The sequence below is a fragment of the Platichthys flesus genome, chromosome 1 (assembly GCF_949316205.1).
Source record: "Platichthys flesus chromosome 1, fPlaFle2.1, whole genome shotgun sequence".
In the NCBI taxonomy this organism is placed as follows: Eukaryota; Metazoa; Chordata; class Actinopteri; order Pleuronectiformes; family Pleuronectidae; genus Platichthys; species Platichthys flesus.
The window spans coordinates 19,348,107-19,375,653 of record NC_084945.1 but is presented as its reverse complement, the minus strand read 5'-3'; the positions used below and the strand labels follow the sequence as shown (position 1 = coordinate 19,375,653).

At 42.0% G+C, this 27,547-nt stretch overlaps 1 protein-coding gene across 2 annotated transcripts; it reads left to right on the top strand.

Moving 5' to 3' along the window:
• Positions 1–588: 588 nt before the first annotated feature.
• LOC133953999 (zinc finger protein 710-like) lies at positions 589–27,547 on the top strand. Of its 2 annotated transcripts, none has more exons than XM_062388250.1 (5): positions 589–1,215; positions 17,604–19,175; positions 22,076–22,267; positions 24,396–24,567; positions 25,777–27,547. In XM_062388250.1, exons 2-5 carry the CDS (start codon positions 17,646–17,648, stop codon positions 25,956–25,958), a joined length of 2,076 nt encoding a protein of 691 aa, XP_062244234.1. In that variant the 5' UTR covers positions 589–1,215; positions 17,604–17,645; the 3' UTR covers positions 25,959–27,547. The 2 variants fall into 2 exon arrangements, with proteins under 2 accessions (XP_062244234.1, XP_062244224.1); XM_062388240.1 differs by lacking the exon at positions 589–1,215 and adding an exon at positions 15,507–15,965.

The window sequence follows — 27,547 nt, the reverse complement described above, 5'->3', positions numbered from 1 at the left end:
ATTTTATGATAAGTTTCAAAAATATATTTGCTTATTGGAACTTCACTTGGATGTTTAACCCTCTGGGTGCATGTGGTTCATGTTTGACACATAGCTGCCGTTTGCACAGTTGACTGTTGAAGCAGGAAAGCTTCTCTGCGCTCAAATGAAATCTGTGTTTAAAACAGGTCAGCTTCTTTAACGTCACAACTAATTATAAAGCTGCATAATTTGATACAATATGTATAAACCAGATTATTACAAACGTGAACCCGTCAGTTCCCCCACACTGAGTATTTACTTTTTAGATAGATAGATATGTACTTTAAAACCAAATTGGGAAATTGCGTTACAGCAGCATGTCAAGGCAACTGCACATAGAGCGAAGCAGCAATAAAGCGGATACAAAGAATTAAAATAACTGAAAACAGAATGTAGTAAACATTCATTTGACTAAAAACTGTACAAACTCCCTAAGTAAATGTTGCACAATAAACTACTGGAGTACATAGTAACAAATATGCCTATAAACAAGAGAATAAATACAAGAGATGACAAACTAGGAACAAGTTCCCTATTGTGGATTTTTCAATGAGACCCAATCATTCCCAAGTAGTTTACGTAACTTTTTTTGTTGAATAATTCCAGATGAACTATTATTATTATTTCCACTAGTAGAATTAGTATTTAAAGCAACGTGTTTTTAATATGTTTTACAACATGTCTGCATAGCCATACATTCCATTTCGGAGGGCCGGCATAGTGCCACCTGGTGGTTTGTGTTAATGTCATAAAAAAAAAAATGTTTTACTGAAACAATTATATAAAAATGTTTTTGTTTTGATCTCGAATAACAAACCATACAAATGCAGATGAGAGGAAGTGTCCTCCTCCTGGGGCTGCTTGTTTAAAACATCAAACCCACAGCCTCATGTCAGATATAATGGTTGATGTGAAATGTTGTGAAGCCACTTGGGTAAACAACAAATGGCTATTAAGAGATGAAGTGTAAATGCAGATGATGATTAATGGCTGCTGCCGCTGCCGAGTCGCACTAAGTCCGCCTTTTACTTGTGGCGTTGAGGAGGAGCTCAGTTGTTTATTCATTCACGTCAGCCCCTCTCTTCCCTTCCCTCCTTCCTGCTACACACAACGGGGACCCACCGTTGTAACTGTGTTTCCCAGGTCCACGTCCACCGCAGCCACGTCGCCACCATAAACCGATTTTGGAACCAGGTGAGTGGAAGGGCTTTCTCTGGGTTTCTCCCCCGTGTTGTGGACGGCGGCCGCGGCCGACGGTTGTTTTATTTGCCGGAGCGTTTACTCGTCCGGGCCGGCGAGGCGGAGGGAGGAGGAGGCGGAGGTAGAGGAGGCGGAGTGCTTCAAGCGTAACTTATTAAATTCCTCACGAGCAGGACGCTAAATGTAGCCGCCATATGTGTGTGTATGTGAGGCCATTTTTTGTAACCGCCACTGCGTTTCGTCTGTTGGTTTCTTCTACTGCGGGTTGTGTCGGTGCCTGTCGGTGCGGGGCTCCGAAAACAAATGGTCGATGTAGGTCAGCAACTACAGTCAAAATGTCGTCTTTTCTTTTCTTTTTTTTTTCCACTTCCACATTCTCTCATGCCACAAACAGATGGCGTCGAGAGGGGGGATGGAGAGACCGGGGAAAAGAGACGCATAGAGGAGTGTTGAAGGGGGGCTCCACCAGGCCACATTATATCCCGGGTCTGTCCATCACTTAGCCCAGACCCACCTCCCCATGCCAAACCACCGGAGGCCCAGGTGTCTCCCATGTAGCTCCGTCTTCAACAAAGTTTTCACCGCCAACTTATCTTATGCTGGGCAAGTTTCTGCTTCTTCACACGAGGTGTAATGAGCCACAGTCCAGGTGTGGAGGTAATGTCTGCCCCCTGTCAGCCCTGGTGGATGTAATGCACACTGGAGGCCACATTTTTTGGTCACACGGGAGGGAAGGGGGGCGGGTGGGGGTATGTTGTTTGGGCCGCACCAGGAAGATGCACTGCAGCAGATAACCTTTAGGTTGCCTGTCTACTCCAGTGGGTCAGGCTATCACCAGGTTGGCTGCCTCCTCACTTGAGGGATCATTGACGGGCCACAGGTTCACATCCTCCTCCGCTCTAATGACGGCAGTGCATCTCTACGCCGGCTGTCACCGTGACTTCCTGTCCCGGTCTTCTTGTCTTTTTAGTCTCTACTGCTTTAGTGTCATTTGTTTGAATGTAATGGAAAGCCAGTGAGTGAGTGATCACACTGCTCGACCCCATGCATACCTGCCATGCACTGTCTCGTCACATGATGTGCAGTGGTGCAGCTGCATGCAGCAAAAGGCAGCTGCAGACTGAGCATACCAGTCGGCAGCCCGGGGGACCGGAGCTGTGATGCAGCTCAGTGTCAGCCGGTGCAGTTCTACGGCTGGCAGCGACTGAAAAGATATTTTTGGGTCATCAGATTGATGGTCATTTGCATATAAATATTCAAATGAGTCGACGTCCTTCAGCAAGGTGTCTGTGCCGGGCTGCAGATCTTGCCGTCTGTCATTTTTTTGTGTGGAAGTGACCCTCTCTGGTATCACTTTGAACAGATGAGAGTCCTGAAATGACACTTTTTTTTATGGACTTCATCATCTCGGTGCCCAAGGGAGTGAAGGGCGTCAACCACCGCGGTCCAACTCACCCCTATCAGTGTCACTGGAGCCTTTCATCAGAAGATCCCATTTCATCGCTGCCCTTAGGTTGAGCATCCCCACTCATTTGGTCGTATTTTGTTTGTAAATGTAAGTGAAGTGATGTTGGCCTGGTATTTTGTCACAGTACAGTGCACCCCCACCTGCCTTGTGTGGAGTGCATTTCTTGTCTTTTACTGTGCTATTTTCCCTGAATAGTCAGGCAGCTCTAGTGGATAGCCTGTCATGGCTGGAGTGCTCTGCCTCCCCGAATGCAGTTTTGAGGCCTTTTGACTTCCACTGTTTGATGATAATATCTCCAGTCTGTTATTGCTCGAAGGCATCTCTGCAAATTTTAATTTGCTTTGCAAAATTGCTGTCTCTCAGTTGGCTGCTATATTTGTGGTCTTCTGTGTTAACCTTGTGCCAATAGACTATCTTACTGAATTTGCTATGCCTTTTGAGTTCCGTGTGGTTTGAAGACATTCAAGTCTTTATTTGGACCAGGCCACGTTGTTTCAAGCGTTGAAAGATCCCTGATGATTATACGATAGTCTTTGAAGATGTGTATGATGATCTCATAACCTAATGTAATAATGGTGCACTTGAAAATTTGTCACTATCAACAAAAAGCTGGCAAGCTGTCAACCATTGAGTTTTTTACTTTGTCTGCAGAATAAATGCCTTCAAGTTTAACAGTGCAGTTTTTTATTTCTTCGTCAGCTTGAGTTGTACAGTGATGAATGAATTTTCCCAAGTCTGGATCGATATTGTGTTATTACAGTGCTGCTGCTACGACACAATCTGTATGCTACTCAGGGGATCATAAACTGTTCACCCATGGATCATCAGTAGGCCTGGTAACTGTGTTGAATGAGGTCCAGCAAGGCCAAACAAAACGCATATCGGGACATCCTTAGTATTTCTGGAAAAGAACCAATCATCTTTGCAGACCCTGGAAATTAGTCACATCTCTTTTATAAATGAAATTTGAGTTGAGTGGGGTTGAGTTCTCCCTTTTTTCTCCAGCCTTTATCTGGATGTGGGACTGAAGCTGTGGTAAAAGGTTTAGAATAGCCGATGATGGTGTCAGCACATTGCAGTGCACAGTCGTGCTGCAGGCAGGGTTAAAAAAAGAGGCTGATGTTTCTCGAAGCACAAAGACCTAATGTGTAGAGTAGGGCCTGTTGGTTACTGAACGACCTCTAGAGCGTAATGCCAGTTTGTCTGAGCAATGTGAGTGTAATGTGTAGGCCCATTTTAAACACGACAATACTGAGGCCTTCTGGAAACAAGCCCTGCAATGTGGTATTGTTTGAAATATAACAAATTAGGATCATTTGTGTTAATAAAGCGAGCTGACAGTTTACTCTTTATGGCTTTATTATCAATAAATGCAGCTTGTCTATTTAGAACGGCAAATAACACAGCTTTCATTTTAAATAATATTGTCTGACTGAAAAGAAGCATAGGTGTATGATTGTAATCTAAAACAAAAGCTACAAAAAACAGGATGGAAACCAACAAAGTGTCACTTATTGATAATATAACTTGTCTGATGGCAGATTCTTCAACACTCTGTATTTTCCTTGATATATGTAGCAAATATCAGCAATCATTTTAAGTCATGCTTGCAGCATGGCAGTGTCAGACTGGTAGTCCAGCACTTTTGTCCAGAGAAAAATATATCTCAACAACTATTGACATCAATGATCCCAGAGGATGAATCCAAATGCTGTGGCGATACTCTGAATTGTTCTCTAATGCCCTCAAAAGGATGTCATTTTAATTTTGTAGTGAAATGACAATGACATTTTCATAACATTCAGCGCCACAGAGGATGAATCACTGTAAATTATATAACTTCTCACTTATTCATTATATCTGTAAACATTTACTGGATGGATGGGTATAGAGTTTGGGCAGATGTTCATGGTAACCAGAGGATGAAGCATTGGGACTTACTCGATCCCCTTACTCTTTTTGCCTCGGTGTCACCATATATTATAAATTCTCACTTATTCTTCAGAAAACGTTAAATTTGTACTTGATCAATTGGCTCCTAAAGGGTGAATCCTCTATTCTTGGATGATCCCCTGACTTTTCCTCCTGCGTTACCCAGAGGTTCACATTTGTGTTAGTAAGTGAAATGTTACAAAAACTAATGGAGGGACTGCCATTGATTTTAATACATTTATTCATACAGAATGACCAAGGTAATCTGTAAACTTCTCATCTGGTGCCACCATCAAGTACATTTCAATACCTTGGTTGATTACCATCACTGCAAAAGAAGAATAAATTCGCCATTCCCATTAACATCAGTTGTACTTTGTCACATTTTCTGTATGAAACCAGATGACTGGCAAAATAGCTGCTTCTGTGTACTGCCGATAAATTAGTTGACACTATACACTAGTATATTTAACGCAGAATAGCTTTTAAGAAACTTAAGTCTTCTCCAAGAGGTGTATCCAGGAGAATCTCTTGACAACCTACATACTGTCCATTAGGTGCAAGTCGTGCCTGTAACTTTTGGTCTTGTTGCTGATCCTGCTAAATGCTGTCCTGCCAGCTTTAGCTGTGTGAAGTTGTTATTAGTTGTCTGGTGTGTCATATTGGGCCTGTCAGTCCTCATACTCTGCCAAACCCTCTGCTTGATTTTTTTTTTAAGTGTTGAGCTTATTTTGCTTCAGTCAAAATGTGGTATTGTACAATCTGCTAATTATTTATGGCTTTTTTTTTAATATTCAATGTTTTCACACCAGTTTACAGTACAGAGATGCTTATATTTTCCCCTCATACTCTTGATAATTAGCCAAGTACTGAATCATGACTGGACCATCATCTTATGGGCTGATCTGGTATAGTGCAGAATATATACTGTTTGCAACTATCTTCAGTGTTAGCCTTTAGCCTTACTAGTCACTGCAATCAGCTGTTCACCTAGCTTAATACCACTTTCCAGCATAATGTAGAGCAATGGCCTAGTTCATACCCCCTTCGATGTAATTTTAGCTTGTTTAGTTTGTGTGCGTGCATTGTTTGTATGTGTTTGTGCAAGCTTATCTGTTTTGTCTCTTTCTGTCACGTCCCTGTTTCACATCCTCTCGATTCCTCCCTTTGCTTTCACATTGTCTCTGTGACATTGTTCAGGCTTTTGTTATGACACTCTGCAGTACTTTGGCTCAGTAGTTTTACTCTTAGTGATGATCACCTCTGTGGATGGATTGCATCCATTTTACTGTGATGTTTTGATTAACATTTGTTTTGTTGCTCAGCCATTACTGCTGACATTGTCTTTTCGCTGAGTCCAAAAAGTTGTGATGTTGTACAAGACAGTTGGATCAAGTCTGTGAGACAAATCACGTCTTCAGATTTCAGTAAATATGATACCTTCAAAATTTTGTTTTTGTGGAAAGGAAAGAATATTCAATACTTATTCTGACTATTAAGTATTAAAGGTCCAGGGTTTAAGATTTTGGTGGAAGGGATTTATTGGCAGAAACTGAATATTATTCAATCCAAGTGATGTTTTCACTAGTGTGTTTCATCTGAATTGTATGAATTTGAGTTGCCTTAGAATAGAGCCTTTTATATGGAAATATTTACATCGAAAGTGGGCCCTCTCTTTAGAAGTTGCCATGTTTTTACAAGCGTACCACATATCCACATATTCTATTTCATGTTTAGCAGGGGAAGGAGAGGTGAGGGGTGTTCAGCTTTAACATGCAATTTCCTAACTAGATTACACTAAATTCTACACATTGAACCGTTACAATTTTTCGGGGGGGTGGAATGGATATTAAATGCTTGGAGTAGAATATTCATTATTAATAATAATAATAATAATTATTAGTATTATTATCTCTTAGACTAACGTTCACTAGAAATAGAAGATTATATTCATTAATATTCAGCTAATAGTTTGGTCCGTATAACCTACAGTAAGAAAAATGTCATCACAAATTCCCAAGGAGATGTCATGAAGTGTCTTGATTTGTTTATTCAGTGTAAACTTCAAGCGGGAATTATTATATTTAAGAAACATTATTATGAATATTAAGTAAAATACACGTCAAAATATTTGATCATTCATTTTATGTCAATCTACTAATTGATAAATCAACTAGTAGATTTAGAAAGAACTGCTTCATTTGGTAAATGTGCTCATTAATCAGTTTAACTCTGTGCAATGAGAACAGTTAGGCAGCTTTACTTAAGCACTTCGGTGACACATTTTGGAAACACTGTGAATTTTTGTGGGCTTAGCAAAATACCTTAGCATCTTCTTCAAATTGGCAATTGCACCTTAAAGCTATGGTCATGCTTGATGTATTGGTCATTACTTGTCAACACGACACCTTCCCTTTTCACAATGGTGCTTGAGGCACAATGACTATATGAAGCCCCCATTGAAAAGTGGCGCTTTTCTGGCAACCACATTGCCAGAAAAAGGCAAAGTAGAAAAAGAGAAAAATTAAATACGATTTTAGAACCAGCCTGTTTCCCTCCAGGTGCACTGCTTTGAGCTTTTGAGCAATTCTTTGCCTTGACGAACCAGTTTTATCCACATTTTCCTGAAGAGTGCCTCGTCTTTGTTAATCTCCCACCAGGAGCCTTCTGAGAATTTGTATGTTCCATTATTTATAATATATCATTGATGGGTCCTAGAGATATCTGTATAGACGGACCCGTTCGAAGAGTATTGTCTCTAGCTCCATGTTGAGCCTGATGCACCACGCAGCAAGTAAAAAAGGTTGGGAGGTGTGCGACCAGCTGAAACAGTGCCATAAACAAATAACGTAATTTGTGATGCGTGCCGCTGTGCATAAGGCCAGGAAAACTATTGATTAATTAATTGCATTTAGTGGGTTAATAGGTTACATCTTATCTGATTTTCCATCTCCTTAGTTTAGTAAAGATCTGTATCAAGGTGCCACATGTGCATCAAGTTAATTCTGTAAGAGAAAAGTGGGGTTGGGTGGGGGCAGAACAACAGAGCAGTGAAGGAGTGGTGGGGATGATACTGGAAGAGATAAGATAAGAAGGAAGTGATGAAAATGGGGAAAAGTGAGAGAGGAAAAGGGGGGGTGTATCCATGGAAACATGAGGACAGACTGATGGGTGAGAGGAGGATAAAGGAGCGATTTAGTTTGAAAAGTGATTCTGTTTGATGGTTCCATGCCATCATATTTTATTGTGCTATGGCACAATAATTAATTTGTAACATAAGGGTGAAACATGCGATGAATAAAATGACATCTGGTGCTGATGTTTTAATACAGTAGGTGTGCTTTGGATTGAATAAAACCAGATTCATCTTTTTCCCTTCACATCTGTATTGAAAGAATGAGCTGTTCAACAGGCCGTTGTGTCATGAAACTTTTTTTCTCATTTTTAAGAAGAGGAGAGATAAGATGTAAGTGGGAACAGCTGCAGTTAACACACCACGTGTGTGAGAATGTAGGACTTTATTCCCAAAGGACAGCTCCTCATAAATATATTACAATGTATACTTGCCTCAAGTGCTGCAAGTGGGATACAATAAATCTGCTATTTACACCTGCTGTAAGCATTAATACATATGTCTTAGATATCAATTAATGTTCGTTTCAGATCAAACGTTTTATTATAAAATCATTGTACAGAAAAACAAATGACACAATAAGGTGAGCATCACCTCAGACTGTCTTTCCTGATTCTTCTGACTTTGTTTATACTTAATTTAGGGAATATAAAAGAAAGCTTGAAAGGTTTATGTGTCACTGAAGTTCAGGTCAATACGGTTCAACTGTTATTGAAAAACCGCTCCCCATTTAAATATAAAGTATTTAAATATAAAAGGCACATTCTAGGTTAAAAATTTGTAAAATTTAGATGAAACACACACCAGTGAAAACATATTCATCTCTGCGAATAGATTACTTTCACCAAAATGTTACATACTGGAACTTTTTAAATAAATGCCATAAGCCAAAATGCCAAACAGTTGTTATGTATCACTGTATGAGGTAACAAAATGGTGATTTAGCCTATGGCCCACTGCCGAAAGTATTGCAGTATTATTTAAATATATCTGCTGTATTATTGTTATTTGTGGCAATATTCAAGGAAAAGAACAATGTTAAATTCTGCTATTGTTTACAATTAGCTGAATATGAATGCCGAATACAGAAATGTTATCATATGATGAATAATTGTTTCTGAGAACAATGCAAACTGAAAATGTCCTGTTGCTGCAGCTTCAAAGAAAAAGCATTCCACTGGCAAAACACGAGTTGACTTTTATTATGAAATAATCATAAGAAATGTAATGCTTAGAACACCATTATTAGTGTGAAATATTGTGAGTATGACAGAACAACATCAAAAAGAAATACAACTTTGAGGAAACATGCTTATTCTTAGAACTGCAGCCTAAAGTCTGATCATAACAGCAGCTTTGAGTTTCAGAGATGGAGCTCTAAACTGTCTATTTATCCTGAAAAGTTATTGCTAACGTTTTCTTTCTTCAAATAAGTTTTTGTTCTCAATACAATAGAGGACATGAGGTTGGGTCAGTCTGTGTGTGTAGTAACACTACTTTGAGGTCAGCACGGTGTGTCAGGACCCTTTGACCTTTCAGAGTGGTCTCTTTTAGTGGTGATCATGTTCGGACTTTTGCTAGTTTCATGTCTTCCTTGTTGTGCTCTCGCATCCAAACCAATAATCTAGATCGACATTTCTGAACCTGTGAAGTCAACTCTTCTTGTCTATTCCCCTGCTCTTCCCGTGACCTATGAAGGAATTAAATGATCAATGTGTCATAAATACCAATTCTTATATTATCTGTCTCACTCCTGAGAGTATAAATATCACCTTGATTTTAGAACGTGGGCACATATTGCAACTAATCATTAATCAATTTCTCTAGTGCGCAGCATTTTACTATTGTCGCATGAACTTAGATGTTTTTGATACAGATACTTAAAAGTAGTTATCAAAGTATTGGGGCACTTTTTCTCTACCATGATACTGCAGCTTAGGTTTTATTCAGATACTGAGCAGTGGTCTAATACCAGTGCTCTCTGCGGTGTCCTGCCATATTGTAATTTGTCCCAGAGTTGCTATTGGCAGTGATGTAAACTTGACATGAATGACTAGAAAGATGGACTCAGTGGTTACATTTACTCCTACTGAATAAAAATTATGTCAAAACATCCTGGATTAATTCGCTGCCATCTTGCTTGGTGATGTCATTTGGAACCATTGTGGCGCATTAGTGATCAGGGAGTGGAGTTGCAGTATTGTGGTCCTGCTAATACGTTGTTGTAAAGAAGGGTCTATGGAATTCTTTAGTTTGGAGACATTTTGGTTATTAAAAGTCCAACAAGAAGCAGAGTAGCGTGCACTGCAAACTGTGTCGAAAGCATTTTCCAACAAAGGCTGGTGATACCACTAATCTTTTTTACCATCTGATGCAGAAATGACAGAAATTCTGATTTCATTTGTATCGGGAGAATATCAACATCGACTGATGTGAAAAATAAATCGCCCGGCTCTACGGCAGCTTCCTTTAAACAATCTATGTGCTACACATAATTCTTGTTTGGTAAGTTGGCATGGCTGCCAATCGGTAGGCTTTTATTGATGCCAGTTTGCCAAAATGTAAACAAAAATAAGCTTCAACAGAACTACAACCTGTGGTCCGCGTTGTGACTGAGTGAATCCATGGGAACACGGGCGAGAGGAGGGGCTGATGGTGGGTTGCAGCTTTCTCAGACCCTGCAATACACTGATCTCAATCTATCTATCTGAAGATAAAGTCGGCCAATATATCAGTTGTACTGTATTGTTGAGTGCCGCAGCAGATGCGAAAAGTAAAAGATGAGTGCCTTTGGCTGTGACCACATCACAATGTACCTGAATGGAGCTGATGCTAGTTGATTATAATGTTACTGGTTGTGTGTGTGCGTGTGTGTGTCTGTGTGTGTGAGGACTTGTAAAAACCCACAATACCATTCTTCTTTTCCTACTCCTTATGCTGCATCCATGTTTTTGAAACCCACAAAATAGAGCGAGATAGGGTCTGTTCTCTCTTTCTTTTTCTCCCTTTTTTTTCTACCTCTTTCTGTTTTTCTCGCTCTAGCTCTCTTACCCTCCCCCTCTATCTGTTTCTCTTTCCTCCTCTCTCCCTTTTTCATTCTCCCTCCCTCCCTCCCTTCTTGTCTCTCGCTCTCTCGCCCTTTTTCTGTCTGCCTGTCTCTCTCTCCCTCCCTTTTTTTTCCTGTCTCGCTCTCGGTTTCCATCATGCTTTACCCCTCCCTTTCCTCTCTCTCTTTGCCTCCCTCCCTCTCTCTCTTTCTTTCTCTCTTCCTCTCTCACGTTGCACACTGTCCCTCCCTCCCTCTGTCTTTCTCGCTCTCACGTTGCTCTCTGCCCCATCTCTCTCTCTCTCTCTCTCTCTCTCTCTCTCTCTCTCTCCCTCCGTCTGTCTCTCTCTCTTTCTGCTGCTTCTCTTGCTCTCCCTTTACATCCTCCCCTCCCCCACTGCTGCCTCTCATTCTCTCTCTTTCTCTCTTTACTCTCTCCATTTTACTCACTCACTCACTCACCCTCCCCTCACTCACTCACTCACTCACTCACTCACCCTCCCCTCCCTGTTCTCTTTATCTCCTCCCCTCCCTCCCCTTTCAATCCCTCTTTCATTCCATCCAATCATCTGTTCTCTCTCTCTCTCTCTCTCTCTCTCTCTCTCTCTCTATTTCTCTCTCTCTCTCTGTCTCTCTCTCTCTCTCGCTCTCTCTCTCTGCTTCCTCTATTACGCCCCATTTTGTCCTCTGCAGTTTCCCTTTCTCTCTCTGTCTTTCCTCCATGTTCTCTCTATCCTGTTGTTTACCAAACTCCCCCTTGACATTTATGATACAAACTTTATTTAAAATCTGTTTTTTTTCAAACAGAAAAAAACAACATGTTTGAGGATTTTTTTTCTAACAAAAGCTACCAATTGAACAAAAACCTTTTTCCGTCGCAATAATTTCATATTTGTTTCTCATTTAACACGTCCATCTCCACAGCCATTTACATGCCTATATTATTCTCATTAACCCAAATCATAATCACTGGCATCCTTTAAAAATCTGCCCCCAAGCTAGCGGTCTTAATTCCAAAATGGCGGTCGCTTGTTTGTTTACATTCAACAAGTGGCTAACTTGCTGGGCCACAAAACGACCACAAATGGCAGTCGCCATCCTCAGGGAAATGTAAACGAGATGAACCATGTGACCGCCTCAACTCTCAGGTTCACAGACAGCATGGCCTCATGAGCGCCACCGTTCCCTCTGCACAGCTGGAAGCGTTTGGTCACTGGTTGAGGATTTACTGGAAGTTAAATCGGGCATTGGTTTTTGGCATTGATAAGATTTGGCAATATTTCGGTATAATTGAGTTGTGAAATTATAAAGTAGTGATGTTTTAGGTGCTCGTGGTCAAGGATGTAAACGTCCCATTTATTTTCTAAAGAGAAAATCAAATATGGCTTACAGCTGGAGCATCTTTACGGCTTGGATTAGTCTATGAAAACTCAAACTCTTTTGAGTGCCAGTGACTGAGGCTCAGGTACAGATTATAATTTTTTAGAAATGAAGTCAACAATTAGAACTGCTGGGAGAGTCCTGTGTTTCTGTGTTAAATAACATTGAGGATATTGTCTGTGGGAATACACACAATGGGGACACACATTGGGAACCAATGACCCCACTGTAATGCTACTGAATTTGAAATCTTCACAGCGAAGAAACTAGAACCTTGTCGCTTCATAAATTAATTGAGAAACTTTGATAATTCTAAATTTTGTTGTTTTCTGTTGCCTGGACCCACAATCGAGCTATATCATGCCTGACATAAAACACTCCTGTACCACATTGTTCATCACAGGTAGTTTGCACAGGTCAAAGGCAGCCTGGTCTGTGTGAACCATGTCAGGCTCTGACATTGTCCTATGTGTCTTTTATCCACTTACATCTAGAGCGAGTCTGCATCCAGCTGGAAAGAGTGCAGTTTAAACCTGCTAACAGGACGTGTCTCACTTTGGTCGTATTTCACTTCCTGCTCCCATTTGACTGTATCCCTGGGGAACTGTTCCTATGACAGAGAGAATATGTTGTTGTTCGCACAGCTCGAACAGAGTTTTGCAGTAGTTACTGTCCACTTTACATCAAGTAAAAACTTTGTAAGGGTTACTGTTTGGGTCAACTTTCACCGTAAAATAGTCGCAGGAAATTGTGTCGGCGACGAGTAAATAGATACAAATACTATAAACTATGGTTAATCAAAAATGCATCCATTAAAGTGTTTTTGTAAATGTTATATTTAAATAATATTTTCGGATAGAGGATCAGTCTGAAATGTTGCAGGTAATAATAGGCAAGTCAGGAGCAGCAGCAGTTAGCAGTTAGATGAAGAGCTAGAGGTGACAGGCTGTTCACCTCCCAGGGTGGGAAGCTACCACAGGTGTCTCCATATCTCCCAGAGCTGTTATGTTCATGATTATAACTTTGAATTTAAAGGCTATGCTGTGCAAACATCTTGTGGTGTTTTGTGGTTGACTGAGTTATGATTGATGTGGGCTGTATAGCATAACCCCAAAGAGCATCAACTATTTGTGAAGAGTTAATATGTTTTGATGGAAACTCAGAAATCAGTGCCTCTGAAATTGGAGACCGGACCACCCCTGCCTGTCACATCTCAGCTCTTCAGTATTTCTGAATATGTGATCTCACAAAACTGAGAAACACAAAGAAAATGAAAAAAAAAATAGGTGAAATGTAATTCGATACAATTATTAAAATATGCATATGGGGTTCAACAATGATGACTTGTATGAGATAAACCAAATCCACACATCACGACTCACCAACACTACTGAAAAAATCTGCTGAGCAAATTTCCCCTAAAATATTTTATTAAATCTATTATGTTATCCAGGCATTGTTTTAGAAGTCTACCAACTAGAGTGTGGATACCGGACCCATGCCAATCAGGGCAACATTTTGAAATTATGTTCATGTTTTGGTTTGGGTTAAGTCACGTTGTTTGGGCTGTATACTTGATTTGTTAATGCTGCATACGCATACTTGGTGAATACGGTGCTCAGGTTGGTTTCAGGCACAACATAAACTCTGCCTGTTGGGCTTGGGACAAGCTAGACAAATTTTGTCGTGAGTGATGAGTTTGGCAGAAAATTGCTGCCAGAGCCACACTCTACTGCCAACTAATCAGAAGTCTTATTCCTTCAGTTTCCTTGTCTGCAAATATCTTATTTTGTCCAGATCCAGAACTAAAAGTAAAATTCTAATCAAGCAAGGCCTAATTGTGTATATTAGTTTAGTTGAATCTAAATATATAATTTTTAAATACTTCTTTGTTTCAAGCTGTCTTGTGTCCATATATGCTTTTTCTCTGCCATCCATCCTCTTCATTACCTTCTTCAGATTTTTTTTAGTTAACATCCTTGTTTTCTTAGGAGTGATTAGTTTCAGTCGGTTCATTTAAATTTGTCTAAAAGTGCTATCTGGCTAGCCTGTAAAACACAGGGCTGCCAGTGTCTTTACGTTTCTATTAAAGCCAGAAAAAAGCACAGCCTGATATTACTGCAGCTGTGCTCTGTGACATGGGAGGACCAGTGATTGATTGAAAGGGAGGATGAGTAACGTCATGGAAATGAATGTTGTGGCCGTACAGCACCGTGTAGAGGGAACACACCTTCAGCAAACCATGCATTGACATATGCAATCGTTAATATTGCACATCAGCATATTCCATTACAAGCAGCAGACCATTCACAAGAATCTCACTGTCCTTGGTAGTTAGAGGAAAATAAGTTGTCATTATTTTAGAGCCGTTGGGTTTAATAATTGGTTGCAGAAAATGAATCTGCAACAATTGTTATTGTTTTTTCATTCACTTGCTGAAGCTTCAAAATATGCCGTCTTGCTTTAGTCTTCTATGACACTAGTTATTTGACTCTCTTCTTCTACTTTCCTTGTGTTGCTGATTTTCAGCCTTTGTGTTGTCTCAGTTTCATAACTGGCAGGACGTGTGTGACCTTTCTGGACTCTCATGCCACCACTGGCACCGTCTCATCTCTCCATGCATCCCCAATTTTGCTGGTGGTACTCTGGTCACAAGACGACTTGAAAAGAGATGAAAGTTCTTCACTCTTGACTCTTGATGTTTCCGAGGACATAAATCAATGGACGTGTGTGTGTGAGGGATCCACGGTGCATCATTACGATTCGTACGATACGTTTATTCTCTCCAGTAACTCTTATTCTTCCCTTCATCCATCTTCCATTTCTTCTCCTTCTTTTACCGCATTCTGCTCCACTCTCCCCATCCCCCTCAGTCTCTTTCTCTCTCTCTCTCTTTTTCTGACTCTCCCCTCCACCCCCTCCCCTCTCCTTTCCTCCAGTATTATTTCCTTCCAACCCGTCCTCTCTCTCTCTCTCTCTCTCTCTCTCTCTCTCTCTCTCTCTCTCACCCCCTCCATTCGCTCATCTCCTTGTCAGTCACCTTCCATCTCTCTATCTCTCTCACTCTCTCTCTCTCTCTCTTTCTCTACCTCTGTCTCTCTCTCCATTTCTCTTCTTTGCACTTGCATCCGAGTCAGAGCACGAAACAATCTCTCCAATACTTGTTCTCTACTCATAAATGTTACTTGATAAATGAGAAGAGCAATAGATTCAAAGGCGGAGGGAGAAAACAAATGAAGAGATGGAGGGAGAGACGAAAGACAGGAAAAAAAAGGACTCTGTAAGAGATGAAGCTGAAGGAATAAGGGTGAGAGACAGGCAGGGATTGGCAGAAACAAAGACAAAGATTGACAGACAAAGATGGAGGAAATGTGGTTGAGTGAGGCGGGAGGCAGCCCCGGAGGGTTCATCATTTCACACTGAGATGATGTCGATTTTTATTTTTTGTTGTTGCGTGTGTCTTGTGACTTGAGGTGACCTCACCCATTTATCACCAGACTATCAAGGAGACATATATCCGCCTAAACCTGCTCACCACATCTTGGTATGTTGGCAGACTATTTTGTTTGTTTGTTTGTGTTTGGTCTGCCTTTGCATTGGTGTGACCAGATTCACTCCTGAAAACTCTGGTGAAATAGAAGAGAGAGGGTGGGCAGTGTAAGCCCCGCCTCCCCTCGTCCCTCACATATAAGTAGGAGGCGAACGTTGCCCGCTCGCTCACTCAACACTCATGCCGAAGAATGAGATCCTTGAAGCACCTGAAACCCCACAACAGGAGGAGCGTGGTGAGTTCATTAGCTCTCACTCGTAGTATGTTAAGCCGTACTTCACTGAGGTGATGGACAACATGGGTTTGTTCACATTGACGCTGAAAGTCAGGTAAGGAAAGCTAATAATAGAGATTCTTATTTTCCTTTGGGGGTTTTTAGTTTTTAAAGTTGCCGTTTGCAGATTTTTCTTATCTCTCACAAATGAAGAATTGTCTCATTAGCGCCTTCTCCATTCATCCTCCTCTGAGCTTTTTGCAAACTCTACCTTTTTCCTCATTTTTCTCCCTCATGTATTTACTTTTTTTACCCTTCTATCTTTCATTCTGTCTGGCTTTCATTTTGTCATTTTCTTTCTGCTTCTTTCTCCTGGTGTCTCACTGCCTCTCTCTCTCTCTCTCTCTCCCTCCCTCCCTCCCTCCCTCTGTCTCCCTCTCTTTCCCTCCCTCCCTCCCTCTTTCTGTCTCTCTCTCTCTCTCTCTCTCCCTCCCTCCCTCCCTCTCTGTTTCAACATATCTTTCTCTTTCTTCCTCTTGCTCTTGCTGCCTCACACTCACCCTCTCACTCTTTCATTCTCCCCTCACTCCCTTTCTCTCTCAGCCTCCCTCCTTCCCTCCCGTCTCCCCTCCCCCTTCTTCTCCTTATCTCTCCTTCGTTCTTCCTTTACCTTTTTAGTTATCTCTTTTTTCATTTCTCCTCTCCCCCTCCCCTCCACTAGACTCATGCCTGGTCTAATCTCTCTCTCTCTCTCTCTCTCTCTCTCTCTCTCTCTCCCTCTCCTTCTTTCTGTAACTGCCTTTTCCTCTTCCCCCCTCTGTTCTCTCCCCACTCTCCTCTGTTTGTTTCCTCTCCTGCTTTTCCATTTTTTCATTTCATAATCTTGCTCAGTTTTTTTCCTCTCTCTCCTTTTCCTCCTCTCTTACTTGAACGAATGTTTGTGTGTAGATCAGTTGGCCATCTAATCCCCTGTCACACATCCACACTGTCTCTCTCTCACACAAACACATACACACACGCACACACACACACACACACACACACTAACCTTACATGGAGAGCTGAATCAGGATGGTGTCTCTCATGGTTGCTGTGTTTCTGTCAATGGATCTAAAGATTTGCGTGTGGACAGTCGTGTTTCAGGTTGACCTCTTGTATCAGAACAAGTTTTTGGGGAACCTCAGGTTCATATCAGTTTTTTTGTGTTTCCTTCTCAGTGATGCAACACTCAACAATATGAAACCAACACCTGTTTCTCTCTCCCTCTTCCGCTCTCTTGAAAACCAGCTCAAAGAAACACAGATTGGATGATGAGCCTCTACCCTTTTTTGTCCATATTGGATCACCTTCCGCGTGGCGTAGTTTGACTGTGGTCATGAAGTTATCATCTTGCCTTATTTGCAATTATAACAATTTCAAATTGAAACCACCTGATTAAGTAAATGTGGTGTAGTGTCCTAATCACTGCTGTTCGTGAGATAGACCTCAGAAATTGGCTTAAACAATGAAACTAAAGATAGTGACAGGAAAAGTTCTGAACTAATATTTCCCGTCGGTAAAATGAGTCATGACAAAGTCAGTTTGTAGTCACATATGTAATTGTGAATTGCTTCCTTGCTGTGCTGATACTTTGACTGTCCTCATGTGTGTCTCTTCCAGGAGGAGGCGAGCCGGCGCCTGGGTAGATGTGAGCCCAAGGTAATGGCCAGGCTGGTGGACATAGGCACACAGACAGATCCAGTAGTTGTGCTGTCCTTGGCCCAGGCCGCCGTGCTAGGTCTCATCTCTCAGAATGAAGTGTTTGGAGCTACAATTGCACCCAACGGCTTCTATACCGGCGAACCCAAAGAGTCCCCCGCGCCCCCAGTAGACGGAGTCGACTACGAGTACGCAGACCAGCTTATCGGAGCCAACGGAGATTACTTAGGAGACAATTTGGGAGAAGACGGTCAGATGCAGCCCAGCTGTAGTCAGAGGAGGTGGCATCAGGGGCCACCCCAACATCCAGATGTGAAAATGGTTGGCCCCGATCGTCACAGCCTTCAGGCCGGTGACGTGTCCTTGTCCCACGTGAAGGGGGAAGGGGTAAACTCTGGATTGTCGTCCTGTGTCCACATTCTTAACAACATGGCCCCAAGAGGTGGTTTAGTACAAGTCGATCCAGCAACCCTTAGAGGCACCAACAAGAGCTGTGCAGAGTGTGAGCGGGAGGTAACAAACCAGCCGCCAGCCAACGCACACGTTCATCCTCCGCCCTCACAGGTGGGCCATAGAGGAGGGGAGCAGGGCCACAGAGGACTGCAGGCCCAGCGTCCTATTGTGGGCCACAGTCGAGTTGGGCGAGAGGATGAAGAAGAGGTGGAACACCAGGGGAACAACATGATGAAGCCCACACAGCAGGATGAAGCCATCAGCAGCTACTTCCAGACCAGTGAAGTTGGCAGCTATGATTCGGGAGAAATGGGAATGGGGGGCGAGTACGAAGAGAGCGGCCAGAGCATGATGTGGACAGATGGGACTGGAGGAGCGCAGCACCAGCAGCCTCCACAACCACAGCCGCCTCGTCGGCACGGCGGTCGCCGAGTAGATCGGCTCGATATCAACATCCAGATTGACGAATCTTATTGCGTAGATGTGGGAGACGGTCTTAAGCGTTGGAAGTGCCGCATGTGTGATAAATCTTACACTTCCAAATACAACTTAGTCACACACATTCTGGGCCACAATGGCATCAAACCACACGCCTGCCCTCACTGCGGGAAACTGTTCAAGCAGCCCAGTCACCTCCAAACCCACCTGCTAACCCACCAAGGTACGCGGCCCCACAAGTGCACCGTCTGCAAGAAAGGCTTCACTCAAACCAGCCACCTGAAGCGACACATGCTCCAGCACACTGACGTAAAGCCCTACAGCTGCCGCTTCTGCCGCCGCGGATTCGCCTATCCCAGCGAATTGCGAGCACATGAGGTGAAGCATGAGCGGGGTCGCTGCCATGTGTGCTCACAGTGCGGCATGGAGTTCCCGACCTACGCCCACCTCAAGCGCCACCAGACAAGCCACCAGGGCCCCCACACCTTCCAGTGCACAGAGTGCAACAAGTCGTTTGCGTACCGTAGCCAGCTCCAGAACCACCTCCTGAAGCACCAGAGCCCAAGGCCTTACACCTGCTCCCAGTGCGGCCTGGAGTTTGTTCAACTCCACCACCTTCGTCAGCACTCACTCACTCATAAGGTACTGACACCAGACACTACTGCTCCCACCCGAACACCCTGACTGTTACATACAGGCCATGAATTAAAATATAATATTTTTTCTTGTCATGTAAAAACAAACAATAGTGGAGAAAGAATGCAAACAGGCACATCATCTCCTGTCCTTTACCCACTGAGATCTGGCTGAAGTAGACAAGTAAGAGCACTTGTCCAGCCAGGCGTCCATCCTGCTTCCTGCATCCTTTTGTCTGTATGTCAGATTTTTGGGGTGGCTAAGACCCTGTTAAGACCTGGTATTAAATTATGTCCGGAGTTATTGGATCACAAGTAGTCAGTGCTAAGTGCAGGTCTGAATATATCCTTAATATGTCTGAGGTCTGATCAATCAGACCGCATTCAGTGATGGCCCCACACAGACACCAACACACACACAAACACTGTGACGTCAGTAAACTCAGACTAGGTAAAATGTACACTGTTTGGTCTTCAAGAACACAAATGATGTATGTGTTAATTTGCATATGAAGCAGGAAAAAAGATTTGACTTCAAATGTTCACAGAAAACATATTCAGGATATATTTTGATGCCACGTGTGGGCAAATAACTTTACGCTTGGAACTCGGATCACCCAGGACAGAGGTTAATACCAGGTCTGGACAGGGCCTAACACATTTCTGAAGCCACAGTAGAATAAACTGCGAAATCTCCCATCGTAGCAAAGACTAATCAGTCCCCCAGTCTATAAATCTTAATAGATTAAATTGAAATGATACAAACACCATATAATCAGCAACATACTAATGACAGACTTTGTGACAAGTTCTGAAGACCCTCACTTTGTAGTTCTACCAGGTCTAGATCAGGAACGATTTGTTTGACTTCACTAGAAAAGCTGCAGGATGTGTCTCCTGGGAACACCATCAAGAGAATAGAGTTTCCAGCTCTGAAAAGACGTTTGTTCATGTTAACAAAACAGAACTGATCGGATGGAAGATCCTGCAAAATGTCTTAATCTTACTGTGAGCTGAAAAACAAAATCTTTTTCACTTAGAAATGTCCATAAATTTCCTGTTTACTGAGACAAGGCATTCACATGTACATATCTTTTATAATCCTTTTCTTAATGAGCTGCTATCGCTCAATCTCTCCTGTCGGTTCTGAACACACACATGAATGCAGTAACTCACAAACAAAAACACATGCATCTTGGGAGGGAAAAATCTCATGAAACAAATTGGTTTTGTAAGGTATTTGAGCCTGCTGTCTTTCCACTGCTCCCCCTGGTGGACAACAGCAACAACATCCATCTGTTGTGCAGACAGTAGGTGGACTGACATACTATTGTCTGCTTATACAGACGCCGTTTCTCAACCCACCTGTGATACAAATCTGTTCCTCTCGATTTACCCGAATCCACTTTTTCAATGGTACATTTTTGTCTGCAGACACTGGCTCCAGAGCGCGGCGTTTGTGATGCAGATTCATTAAGACGAGCAACCTTGGATGTTTCGAGTTGTTTGCGCCTCTGACCTGCTTCTCAGTGTTTATACATTTACTGTTGTATGTGTCTGAGAATATTATGGGAGCAGTATAAGGTCGGGTAAAGTGGGCTTTTGGCGTTGCACTACAGTCACCTTCTTTTGCTAAACCTAAAATGGCTGCCTTGGATTCATGGTCAAAGAAATGGACATCTCACAGACAAGATGAAAGGAGCTTTTTTTTAATATATTTCCATGCCAGGATAAAACCCCAAAGCTGTTCTGTCCATGAGAGTACAGTTGTAGACCTCCTCTTTGGGCTGCATGTTCAGCAGGAAGATTATACCACCTATGATGTTTTCTGGAAAATGTTAAGTTACAACAGCATAAATTTAGTCAGTAGTTTTTATGGGCACAAGTGTTACAGCCAGCCCAGACAAACAAATCTGCTAGCATTTTCAGTTTGCAGCACACCAATGGATGAACAGATTGATATCAGTGTATTACTTTCATAATTGGTCAAATGTATTTGTTGTTTTCAATGATTCTAAACACTAGTGCAGGGGCCATTCTTAACATGCTAGGAATGTAAAAGTGAACTGCAGTGATTGAGCTGCAGCAAGTAGGTCCCTGCTGCTGGCCTCTTGCCACAGAACCCCAAAGCTGCATCACCGCAGCTGCACAAGGAGTTGTTCACCTGTTTATTCAAAGTTAAGTAAAGTTCATCTTAGTATGCAGAAATCCGAACTGGAGAATCAGTGGCCGCCCGTTGTCGTGAATGTGCCAATGTCGTGAATGACAAGGTATAACGTGTCCAAATTCCACCAAACTCAACACTTCACTTCCTCAGGCCCTTAACAATACACATGCTAAGCGCGAAGCCGATGAAGTGATTGTTTTTTGAGATATGTGCTCCACTTACAGTCAGACATATATTTCTGCAATTAGTAGATAGAAGATTTATGGACTTTTAATAGGATAAGTAATATCAAAGCCGATCGAATTAATTGAAAAAGGTAATTCCCACTGAATCTGAAAATATGTGTCACGTCTGTGTGTTCAGATGTGACCGAGTTATGACTCAGAGCGTGTGTGTGTTTGTGTGTGCGTCTGCGCGCGACAGTAACTGCAGGTTTCAGCAGTGATCTCCATGAGGTGTTGCAACTACTGCCCATGTTGGTAATCAGGACAAAGCAGCCAAATCATAAGAACTAATCTCAATTTGTATTAAACTACCTATAATTATTTTCAGACCTACATGAACCTCACACTGTGTTTTCCTGCAGTCTCCCACACCTCCCCTCACTGATAACCTGTGAATGAAGCAGATATTTCACCTCTCTCACACTTTTACCAAACAATGTGGCAAACGAAAAAAAAAAAACTGTTAGTTATATCGAAATGAATAACTAACACTTCTCTTCTGTTTGAACTCCGCAGGGAATGAAAGGCCACAAGTGTGATGTGTGTTCACGAGAGTTCACCCTGTCTGCCAACCTGAAGAGGCACATGCTCATTCACAACAGCGTCCGACCCTTCCAGTGTCACGTCTGCTTCAAAAGCTTCATCCAGAAACAGACCCTCAAGACGCACATGATCGTCCACCTACCTGTCAAGCCATTCAAGTGCAAGGTGAGTACTTGACCTTCAATTAACACCCTGGAGGCCAAAACAACCTGGCATGTTTGAAAGACATGTTCCAGCCGTCATGAAAGAAATCAACCATTCTGTAAAAAATAAAATTCTGCGGTTTTAATGTTGCCCTTGGAGTTCACTTTTTTTGTGTTGGTAACACTCGTAGACACAAGGACATAAATTGCATATGTTGATTCAAGTTTTACAATTATTTGTAAAAATATATCGTATCAAAGCAGATTAACCGTCTTTATTACTTCTTATTGGTTTATAGCGATTATTTACTGCTTGGTGTTATCATTTTTTGATGTTACAGGACTGTGTCTATATTATTAACATGCACCAAATCATAACAGAACTTATTTCAGGAAACATTCATAAACAAGTATTCGATGACAGTTGTGAGGAAAAACACTTTGGACGGTCCGGAATCTGCCTCCGCCGGTTAGATTGAGAGAGAGGGCAACAGGGAGGTGTTGAACAGGCCTGTGGTGTCAAGGGGGGTCCCAAAGTCACAGATACAGACGAGAGGAGGAAGACGAGAAATAACTAAATTACAGGAGCGATAAGAAGCAGAGTTTGTAAACTGCATTAATGGGATGTGAATAGTACAGACAGAGAAGAAGAGAAAGTGAGATGTGCCTCATGGGAAGTCCTCCAGCAGTCCAGGCCGTCTGAACCCAAACTAGGAGCTGGTTTGACAGGAGAGGAGTCAGGTATCTGAAGGATCTGACTGGTGATCTACTCCTACTTATTGGATTGGATTGGATTCAATTTATTGTCATTACACAGAGTACAAGTACAGAGGCAACAAAATGAAAGAGACTCTCTGATCCACAAGCAAGTCCGTATTGCAGGAATGCATTGTTCTAGTGGGGTTAAAAGGAAATATGAACTCTATAAGATGTGGTTGTGGCATTTAGGGATTTGCACTGTAAGCAAGGAGAAGAATTTCAGAATCCAGAGAGCCAATGACGGTGCAAATATGTGGTTGATATGTTTTATTTTCGTACTTCTTGTCAGTGCACTTGTAGCACCATTCTGAATCAGCCAGTGAAACGTTATTAGCCAGAATGACGGATGAAGAAAAAGCTCTTTCTTGCTGCCTTTGCAATCTCATCTGTGTGGTGTGACCAGCTCAGATCTAGGCTGATGTAAATCCTGGGAAATCTAAAGCTGCTGAACCTCTCAGCTCCTGCTCCATTCGTGTAGATGGGGGCGTGCTCCCCTCCCTGCAGCCTCACAATCTATCTACAATCAGCTCATTGGTCTTACTGAGCACAGGATCTCCTGATACTCATTTCTGCTCTGTAAGCAGACTTGTGACGGTTTGTGATGCAGCTGATGATGGTGGTGTCCTCTGAGAACTTGGTGACAAAGTTGGAGCTGTGTGAGGCCATGCAGTCTGGAGAGGAGCACAGGGCTGAACACACCCTCCAGGGGAAGTGCTGTGTGTCATTGTGGAGGAGAACAGGCAGGTAGTGCTGATCTGGAGTCTGTTTGTCAAGAAGTCCATGGTCCAGCTGCACAGAGAGGAAAATAAAATGCAACTCAGCTCAGCTTTATGAGGGGCTGTAGTCAATGAACCCTGCATGCAAATGTTCCCCTGGTCCAGATGGGAGAGGAGAGGCTGCAATGTGAATACTATCCCATCATCTGTTTGGTCTGGAGTGGACCAGGAGATTTGTATGCATTTCCCTTTTTAAAGGGTTTACATGCTTGGCTCTTGGTGTCTGAAGTGGGCAGTTAGAAGAAACTCTTGGCTTGCCGTGGAGTAGGAGTTCAGCTGTTGTCCGAACACAGAACCTTGTGAAACTAACTTCAGGTTTAACTTGCACAGTTGATGTGTACAAACTGCAATCAATTTAATAAATGGGTCATAAACCAATTCAGTAAAGTTCAGAAGAGAAATGAGATTATCTCCTGCTTGGAGCTGCAGCTCGTAAAGGTTTAGCAATTTGATTTAAATTCACATTCTAACATCGAGAGGAAATCCCAGAGCTTAGAGCAGACTAATGTTTGGAAGGCTGGTAATATCTATACCGTACTAATGCTTTACTGCATATTTTCTGTATATGTCTGTGCTAATAAATATCACTGTTTTGATTTTTGTTTATTTTTTAAGGTATGTGGCAAGTCTTTCAACAGAATGTACAACCTGCTGGGCCACATGCACCTCCATGCTGGTAGTAAGCCTTTCAAGTGTCCTTACTGCACCAGTAAATTCAACCTGAAGGGGAACCTCAGCAGGCACATGAAGGTCAAACATGGGATGGAAGTTTCACCAGAGGGACAAGGTGAGGACATCTGTACATTCTGTCTTTATCATGTTTTCCGATTTGAGTCAATATATTCATTAATCTTTCGAAATTTTTCAACCTTGCATCAAACAACTGGATTCATGCCCCTTTTCATTGTTCAGTGGTATCACCCATCAGTGTCTTCAGTGCTGCTCAGATCATAAACCTGCTGCTGGTCGGGTCCAGATCTGACGGCTTTGAAGCCAACATCAGATGTTTTGATGTTGGCCGTTTTATTGTTGGGCTGAGACTTTCAATATTGATTTTATTGTTTTGACCAGACATACATCAAACATGATCTCATGTATTTTCATGTTGACTTCTGCTACATTTGAATCTGAATCAGATCAGTTCTAGGGTTGAGTGCTTGTGTTGCAGCGACCCTGTCAATCATATCGGATCTTATATCACACACAGTTCTCTTACTTAAATTATGTTTTTTTCTTTATTTTATCATTAATACTTAACGATACCTTTTTCCAATGTAATTTAAGTGGCTTTAAATCGAAAAAAGTTCAACCTTTATAAAACTGGTTTTATAATCCATCTTTCAGACTAGAGGTAATCCAAGCTGCTATTTGGTGAGAGACAGGGTGACCGCGGGACAAGAAGTGCCAGTGTATTTGCAGAACCAGCATATAGACACAATACTCACACTCACACCCACAGGCTGCTGTCAATTTAAAGTCTTTGGACTGTGGGAGAACATTCTTGCTGTAAGGTGACAATGCAAACCACTGCACTGTATGATCATTTTAACTCTTTTGATTTAACACAAGAACTCTTTTCTGTCAAAACTTCAGCAAGAAAACAACGTGCATCATAATTAGCCTACAACTGCAGAGCTTCTAAAATCCCCTCAGGTGATGTTTTTTTTATCTTGTGTGCACAAGATATTTATAAATAATGTTTATGTCTCTAACGACATCAGATGCTCACCTCCTCCATGATGGAGAGAACTCTGCTAATCACCTTGGAAATTCTCGCCGCTCTTGTACGGCAAAACACACAATTACCATCTGCAGGAAACTTATTCCCAAAAGCTGATAGTCTTTTGCTAAAAAGTTCATAACTTGTGCCCATAAGATAAAAACAAAAAATTGGAATGTTAGAATTATTTGACGTTGTGACTCTGATTTATGTTTTATAGGGAATATTATAGCTTTGGAAATGTCCTTAATGATAAATTTCTTTTGTATTTTCCAGATGTCCTTCCAGAAATGGAGAGCCAGGGGGAGTATGAAGGACAGAACTTCAGCTTCACTTCACCAGACAGTATGGACAATGGTGGCTCCCAAAACCTCACCAAACTAACCACAGCAAACATGGAAGACATGGAGGAGTATTACAACTTCAGCAAGGATACAAGCAGCTACACTACACCCTGAGTGGTGGTTGACCAGAGAACAGGATTTTTTTGTTTATTTTCAAAGCAGAAGGAAATTACAGATGCTCTTGTTAAGGCTGTGGGAGACTCTGGGGAAGGGGTTTTCTTTTAGTTTTGGCCTCGATCCAGAAGAGCCAGAACTGCCAGACTCTGACTGGAGGCCGGGCAGCAGACACACTTCAGAGGAGACGTTTCAGCTCTGCAGAGCAGAGACGCTGAAACCGCTGACGTCGTGTGGAGCTCCTTTTTTGGGGATTGCTACTCTAACCAACTCTATGACTCGGACAGTGAAACCTGTATGTTGTGTGTATGTATCAGTTATTTGAGAAGAAGAGGAAGAAGAAGACACAAAAGAAAAAACATTGCAGTTGCAGAGACATCAGTTACATTTGATGTGATAGAAATTTGTAAACTATTCAGCCACTTTTCTGTCATTCACAACCAATGTATGCCCTTATATTTTTGAATGAAAATGCCAGTTGGATACATTTGCCGATAAGTTCCTCCATGTTGGCTATTTACTCACTGTATATGGAACTTTTGATACATAGTCACAACATATTCATAGGTGTGAATGCTCTTACTAAACAGATCCTAGTCATGGTTACCTGTTCCTTCCAAGCCCTCAGTTTAACACAGTTCACACAGGCCAGTATTTCAGTGCGTTTATGTTTTGTTTTGTTTTTTGCACGGGACATTGTAGACTTTTTCTTCATAGAGCACTTATTACCAAAGTTGCTTCTGTCCCATGTTGGCTGACACCAGAAATGAGCCCTCTCACAACAAGGCTGCAACATGCAGTGTGTTTACCCACAGTTTATAGTTTTCACAATGGTTTGGCTTTACATTTAATAATCAATCCTGTGTAGTGAATATACTGCTCTAGCTTTTGAATTACTGAGTGAACAATACAAAGCACTTTTTCATTGAGTTCTGTTGTTTTTCTGTGAAGCCGTCTTCAGTACGGGTGGACTCGTTTGCCTACAGGAGCCTTCTCAGCCTAGAAGTTTGGAGGAAATCAGGTGATAGAATATTTAAAAGCCCATTCCGGCAATATTATTCAAATCAAACAGATATTCTTTCTCAATAGGTTTGTTAAACTGCGGTTTAACAAACCTATTTCAAAGTATTTCAATTCACATACGATGTGAAGAATGAGCGATTCGAACAGAAACTCTGCAGTCTCTTTTTGTTTCCTTGTTGTTGTTGTTTGTAGTATCAGCACTCTTAAATGCAGGACTGTATTCACTTCACTCTCAATTCAATTAATTCAGAAAAATAGTTCCTCCCTTAAGGGAAAAAAACTGAAATAGAAATTAAAGAGAAGCAGTGGAATATTTGGAGCTTGTCCTGGTTATGTTTTGTTGAACGTTTGAATTGAAATTGGACTGACAATAGTCCTGCTCTTCATCATTCTGTTTTGGGGAAGACAGTCAGCTCCCCCTGTCCTGCCATGCAGGTCAGCCTTGATATGCACACTTACCCAGAGGAATGGTGGACTACTTCTTTTTTCAGATGAGGGAATATAAAACTGAGACCTCATGGAAATTGACCATCAATTATTTAATAAAGGTTCTCTAGTTTAAATGA